The 6,752-nt window shown below is 34.1% G+C and overlaps 1 protein-coding gene across 1 annotated transcript; it reads left to right on the plus strand.

The window, feature by feature from the left end:
* The first annotated feature begins 4,848 nt into the window (after positions 1-4,848).
* LOC121234534 (NAC transcription factor 56-like) lies at positions 4,849-6,752 on the plus strand. The gene is made up of 3 exons (XM_041130498.1): positions 4,849-5,211; positions 5,373-5,683; positions 5,816-6,752. The coding sequence occupies exons 1-3, from the start codon at positions 5,028-5,030 to the stop codon at positions 6,410-6,412; spliced, it is 1,092 nt and encodes a 363-aa protein (XP_040986432.1). The 5' UTR covers positions 4,849-5,027; the 3' UTR covers positions 6,413-6,752.

Here is a 6,752-nt window from a genome sequence, read left to right on the forward strand (position 1 = left end):
AACAATATTTTCGGGTAATTGTAAATGTCAATGACAGTTACGTACAACATGAGTACTACCGTCCACATATGTAAATTATAAAAAGTAAATTTTCCCACATTAATTATGTAGTACTTGACATGTATTCTATGAAAATTAATGAAACCGGCCGAGATGTTTTCATTGTGCGTGCTAGCTTATTCACATGTTCATGGATAATAGAATCCAACATAATCCATACATTCATTACTCAATCTGCATATATATATGTGTGTGTGTGTGGATGATGCATGCAATCCATCATTAATTAATTTCTGAATGGTATATAGTACCAGAGATGATCCCGTATATAGTTCACTGTACCTACTACCAAGTTTGTAAAAGTAGTACTCTTGTAATAAATTGTAAATACTCCATGGGCAAGGAGCGTTTAATTTTGGTGAGAAAACATCGAGCAAAGTAGAGGCCGAATATTGAGATATTTTTCTTGTTCAAAATATATGTTAATTAGTTACATATTGCTCTGTTTCATCAAACATAAGGCCGTGTTAATTCGTTTTAATTCATGATATATATATATATATATGAACATTGATCAAAACACAACCATATATATTCATATATATATATATATATATATGAGTGATGATGCTAATATAGTTTTAAGGTGTGCAAATTGTTCTAAATAAAAAAAATAAGATGTGCAAGTTTTGCACACTTAAAAAAATGGGACTCACCATTAAAAATAAGTTTTTATATGTGGATCCAAAATTTATTCATTTTTTTTTTAAATAAATGTGCAAACCGTTCCTTCAAGTCATTCCACATCTCTTCTACAGAATCAATATAAAGAACGGAGGATGCGATTTCTTTGGACAAAGCATTAAGCAACCAAAAAAGAACAACAAAATTGCACCGAATCCAAGCGTGATACATATGATCACTTTCAAAAGGTTTGGGCAAAACACCATCAACAAAACAGTTTATTTTTGGCAATAAGGGTCATGGACATGGATCAGTTCCATGTGAAAAAATTATCACTGGTGAGGGATTGGGAGACGAGCATCGCGCCGGGATGATCTCCACTCTGAAGATAGTATGGATTCGAATAATCCACAGAAGGAGGAGGAGCAGAAGACGTTTCTGAAGTCGGATTGGTCATGACGGCGCAACAATGGGCTAGGGTTAGGGTTTCATCACAACTGATACCATGATAAGAGAAAAATCAAGAGAGAGAAACTAAAAAAGAGAATTGTGAAATACCTCATTATATTAAATGAATAATATTTATAGATAGTATTTATATTGAAATAGAAAATAAAGTAAAGAGCTCTCTAACTTACAGTGCAAGTGAGTGTAGGTAAGTGAGAATTAAAAAATTAATACAATATATGCTAATTGGCTTTGCACATCTTAAGATTGTGCATATCATATATATATATATATATATATATATATATATATATATATATATATATTGATTTGATATGATATCTTTTTATGGTCTCAATTAACGCTCATGCATGCAACCCACATGCTTTGCAAAGAGATTAATATTGACATTTTTTCGAAAGCTACCAGCATGCATCAGCTTCTACGTACATTTCTCAATATGGTGATTATTATATATACAGGATTTTATGTATGCTCCATACCAAACGAAAACTACATTTTATGCTCAAGGCGATTAGCTTAACAATGAATATTGAAAGCTGAGTTCGACCTAATTATAAGTTTGCAATGTTTTATTCTGACCATCCAATTACTAATTAATAAGGTTGAAACTCATACACGTATAAATACAAAAAACGCAAAACTACAAACCAAAGAAAACAAAAAAAGATCAGTGGTGCATGCATGGGGTCCCAATCTGTGTACCCCGATCGAATGGCCCCCGCCAATTTCTAATCAGTAGTATTTATTCCACGTCAATGTCTAATCAGTTCGTTGGGACGAATTACATACATTTATTAGATAATTAATGTCGAAACTTTCTTTTAGCACATAAAATAGAAATTAATTTGGTGGGTGAGATATTATTCACGATCACATATACAATTAGTATGATCATTTTTTGAAGCAGTAATTTTAATTTTTTTGAGTCACGTTACTGTAGTACGTACTATATATTCTCGTCATGACTTTTTATTCTTTAAAATATATAATCTTAAAACATTTCATAATCAAATCTAACCTGACGTTATAATTGTTTGTTACTTTTATTTTACCGGCCGGCCGGCCCGATATAAAACGTACGTTCAGTTTTCGTTTCTATAAAAAATATTAGGTTATCTTGATCAATCTTTAAAATGATATGTATATATATATATATAAACAGTATTATAATTACAGAGTGATTTTTATAAAATTGTAAAAATAAATTCATAAACTGACGTGAGTTTAAATCATGATACGTTATATATCTACTTTACAATATGAGCATCAAGTTATATCAATTTATGAGTTTATTTTTGTGAAATCTATTTATGATTAAAATATTTTCTTTTTAAAAAAATAATGACCTTTGAATTCTCCAAGTTTTCTTCCTATTTAGCTACGGCATGATCCTCCACTCAGCTCATTATATGTCACTAAATTACTATTAATTAAATTAATTATCTAATTATAGTTGAAAATGTTAAATAAAAAAATATTGAGTTGCGAAAGAGATTTTCATTTAAGAGTCTTTAGTCATTCTAAAACTTTTTTCTTACGTAAAATGAATTCATGAAGTTTATTGAATTTTAAAGAAAATTAAAGAGCCTGAATATAACAGCTTATTCATGTTCTTGATCATGGACATAATTGATTTCGTCTCTTTCCAGTACTACTCGATCAAAGCCTGTGAACTTTTCGACTATTACGACGTACATTGAAAAAAAATATAAACTAAAAAAATAGAAATACTAACTAAATTACATATAATATTTTGTTGCTGATTTAACTTAATTGGTTATATATTTACAAATCGCACAAGCTGACGACTACGGATATATAATATATATATATATATATATATATAATTAAAATAAAGAGGGACAATTGGCCTGCAACAAAATAATAATAATAATATTTATGCCGAGTTATCTATTTGTAATATACAGTACTGGAGATTGGATGTATTATGAGAGGGTAGGCGCTACCCCGGAATATATTCGCCCGTAAAATGATAAAGATTCTGATTCAAGGATATTAATGTATGTACGTTGAGGGTGGCGGCCTCCAGATGGTACGAGATAGACTTGTAAGAAATACTGACTCCTATACCTCTCATCATCTCTGGTCCATTATATATATATATATATATATATATATATATGGACCCACAAAATTAAATTAACCTTTATTTAACCTTCTGATCATTGAGGACATGCAGTACTACTGTCTGCTTGGAAATTATAATTTTAAAGCACTGCATGCATGTGATCATTTGAAAAATAATATTTGTATTGCGTGAGTATCGTATAATTTTTTTAAAAAAATAATTAAATAATATGAGATTTATATAAAAAATAATAATTTTTTTAACACTAGATTTTTTTTTTTTCAAAATAATTATACAACATTTGTATATTTCACGATCAAATTAACTCATCTGAGAATCTGTTTGTGCCGGTTATTAATCGAAGGTGACATGGAGAAAAAGACAAGTTATATTCTTTAATAGACATCCAATATTGACCATCAATTTCTAGCCGCCCCGGTTGCATCCTCGATCAATATCAAGTTTTTATGACAAACAACACCATCTTAATAATTAATTATTTACTACTCCTTGATCAGAAGTTAGTACATGCAACAGGTGAATACTTTTTTTTTTTTTTTTCCTTTTTTTTTTCATTTTTGCAGTGCCTGATCTATGTGATCATCAGAAACTTTAAATCCTCCGCCTTGTCCCTAAATTAACAAACTCATGATACGGTGGTTGAATGCTATCTTAAATAAGTTCTTTTATTTATAAGTTGGTATTGAAGACGAACTTATATATATATATATATATATATATCATTAATGCCGTAAAATCTGATTTAAAAGGATTAGAATTTAATTCATGTAAACTTTTCCCGTAAATAATAAGATCGATCCTACGTACTATATATCTATCATGTCAACGGCATGTGGGAAGGCTTGCCATGCAACTATATATATCGACTTGCAAATAAAATTTTCATCAATTGAGATTAGAATGAGCACCTAGCTAGCTAATCGTTAAAGAGAAAAAGCTAGCCCCCCAAAATAATACTATACATATAGGAGATGAAATTAAGCAAAAACATTATTATTAGAAAATATTACATATAATTAATTAGAAAAATTCAAATATATATATAATAAGTGGCTAAAAGCCATGAATTCTATCCATGCATGAGTCTGGCCAGATCAATGACTGATCTCATGGTATATAGCCGCGGGTGGCATAAATGGATGGGGTTTCTAGAGATTCATTGGTGGTATTTGCACAACAAAAGCATGACATCTGAAGCGTAAAGTTTGTTCCCTCCCCACACTTATCTGTCCTTGTATCACTTCCTTGTCTTGTGTGGGTGGGTTGTGGCCCCCAGATGACCCCTCACCCACGTGTCATCCCATCCCACATTTGCAACCTACACGTGTCACGTTCACAACGGCCTAAATTTCAGTTCTCGTCGTCGTCAGGTAGCCATCAGTGCATCACCTCCATATCACTCACATTCATTTGCCAACCACCCCATTTCTTTACTCTACCAATGCAGTTATCTAAATGACTAATCTGCTTCTGATACCATGACGTGGCACGCAATCGTTGATTGTTTAGAAAACCGTATCCAGAGTGCAGATGTACGTAACCCTTACCCATGCATCCACAGTATATAGTCTGTCCTCTTCTCCTTTGCCCATTTAAAAGATGGCCTTGCAATTCATGTACTGCAACAGTCTTTGAACAATCATCCATCTCACAAAAGCTCTCTTAATTTCTCCGTTATGTTCTTCGCCGATCATATGCCCTCCCTCGGAACTCAAGCCCACAAAGGTTTGAAATACTAAGACGGCTTAAAATTGTGTGAGCCATGGAGACCACTGACTTATCCAACGTCTCGCAACAGCCAAACCTCCCGCCGGGGTTCCGGTTCCACCCCACAGATGAAGAGCTCGTGGTTCACTACCTCAAGAAAAAGACCATCTCGGCTCCCCTTCCAATTGCAATAATCGCTGAAGTTGATCTTTACAAGTTTGATCCCTGGGAACTTCCAGGTACAATAATATCTATATATGAGTTGTCCCAATTAATTAAAGCTATAATTAAAAACGAGAAAATTTTGCATTTTTTTTTTGTAAATTTTTCATGGGTTGTAGTATATATCGCAGTTAAGTCTTAGGTTTATATATATAAATATATATTCATTTTGTCTCAGCTAAGGCTACGTTTGGCGAGCAAGAATGGTATTTTTTCAGTCCCAGGGACCGGAAGTACCCGAACGGGGCTAGACCGAACAGGACGGCAACATCTGGGTATTGGAAGGCAACAGGAACAGACAAGCCTGTGATAAGCTCGGGGAGTAATCAAAAGGTTGGTGTAAAAAAAGCCCTAGTGTTCTATGGAGGGAAGCCCCCCAAAGGGATCAAGACCAATTGGATCATGCATGAGTACCGGCTTGCCGATAACAAGGCTTGTAATAAGCCTCCAGGATGTCATGACTTAGGCAACAAGAAAAACTCATTGAGGGTAATTTTCCAATTGTAGTTTTGAAATTAATTTTTTTTTTTTTTTGTGGTGATATATGATCATTGGGGATATTTTCTGAAAAACGCAGAAATATTTGAAATATTGGCGATGATTTGATTGTTTATTGTTTAGCTCGATGATTGGGTCCTATGTCGAATCTACAAAAAGAACAACACCCAAAGACCGATGATGGATCATCAGGAAAGGGAGGATTCGATGGATGACATGATTGGACCCATACCACCACCTTCAAATTCAATAGCAGTGGGCCAACAACATCATCTTGTGAAACTGCAACTTGCAAATGCGGCCGCAAACTACGGTCCCCTCGAAAATTACCAGAATAAATTTGAAGGAATAGTAAACGGTGATCATGATAGTAACTCTGCTAGCGCTATGTGCCGGTTTGCCTCTTCAAATACTACTTCCAAGCCTGAGCTGCCCATGGTAACCCCCAGCAGCTTCCCTCTGAAACGGACACTCCCTTCCATGTACTGGAATGATGATGACGCAACAGGATCTTCATCGAGCAAGAAATCAATGCACTTGGATGATGGTGATCTTGAAAGCGCAGCAAGTGGGAATCCATCTACTTCTATTGCCGCTCTGCTTAGCCAGCTCCCACAAAATCCTTCATTGCACCAACAGGTGATGCTGGGATCTATTATTGGAGACGGCATTTTTCGGGCACCTTGCAGTCAGCACCCTGGATTGAATTGGTATTCTTAATTATATTAATCGACTACTGGGTTATTATATGGTGGCAAATCATGTATGTATATATGCATAAGTAGAATTGTGATGAAGCTAAAGACTACATATATACATACAGATCATGATCAGCTTAATTCCCATGTGGATTGCCAGTAGTCTGTATATGTAATCTACCTGCTGCTCATGATCAAATTGCGAAGTGTTGGATTTGGATCACATTAATTAGGTACTGTGATTTTGCCTGCTAGCTACCAGACTAAAGAGCTAGCGTACCTAGAGACTTCTAAAATGGCCTCGGAAGTCTTCTAAATCATGTAAGAGGCAGCTCCAATTTCAGGTGAGGCCCTTGTATTAA

This window comes from Juglans microcarpa x Juglans regia, chromosome 6D, assembly GCF_004785595.1.
Source record: "Juglans microcarpa x Juglans regia isolate MS1-56 chromosome 6D, Jm3101_v1.0, whole genome shotgun sequence".
Lineage (NCBI taxonomy): Eukaryota > Viridiplantae > Streptophyta > Magnoliopsida > Fagales > Juglandaceae > Juglans > Juglans microcarpa x Juglans regia.

What these genes read in the sequence shown, in the direction of transcription:
- LOC121234534 (XM_041130498.1), top strand. Translation starts at nt 5,028, where the DNA reads ATGGAGACCACTGACTTATCCAACGTCTCGCAACAGCCAAACCTCCCG. An exon ending in TGATCCCTGGGAACTTCCAG is followed by an intron (nt 5,212 to 5,372) that starts GTACAATAATAT and finishes ATTTTGTCTCAG; the next exon opens with CTAAGGCTACGTTTGGCGAG. An exon ending in ACAAGAAAAACTCATTGAGG is followed by an intron (nt 5,684 to 5,815) that starts GTAATTTTCCAA and finishes TTTATTGTTTAG; the next exon opens with CTCGATGATTGGGTCCTATG.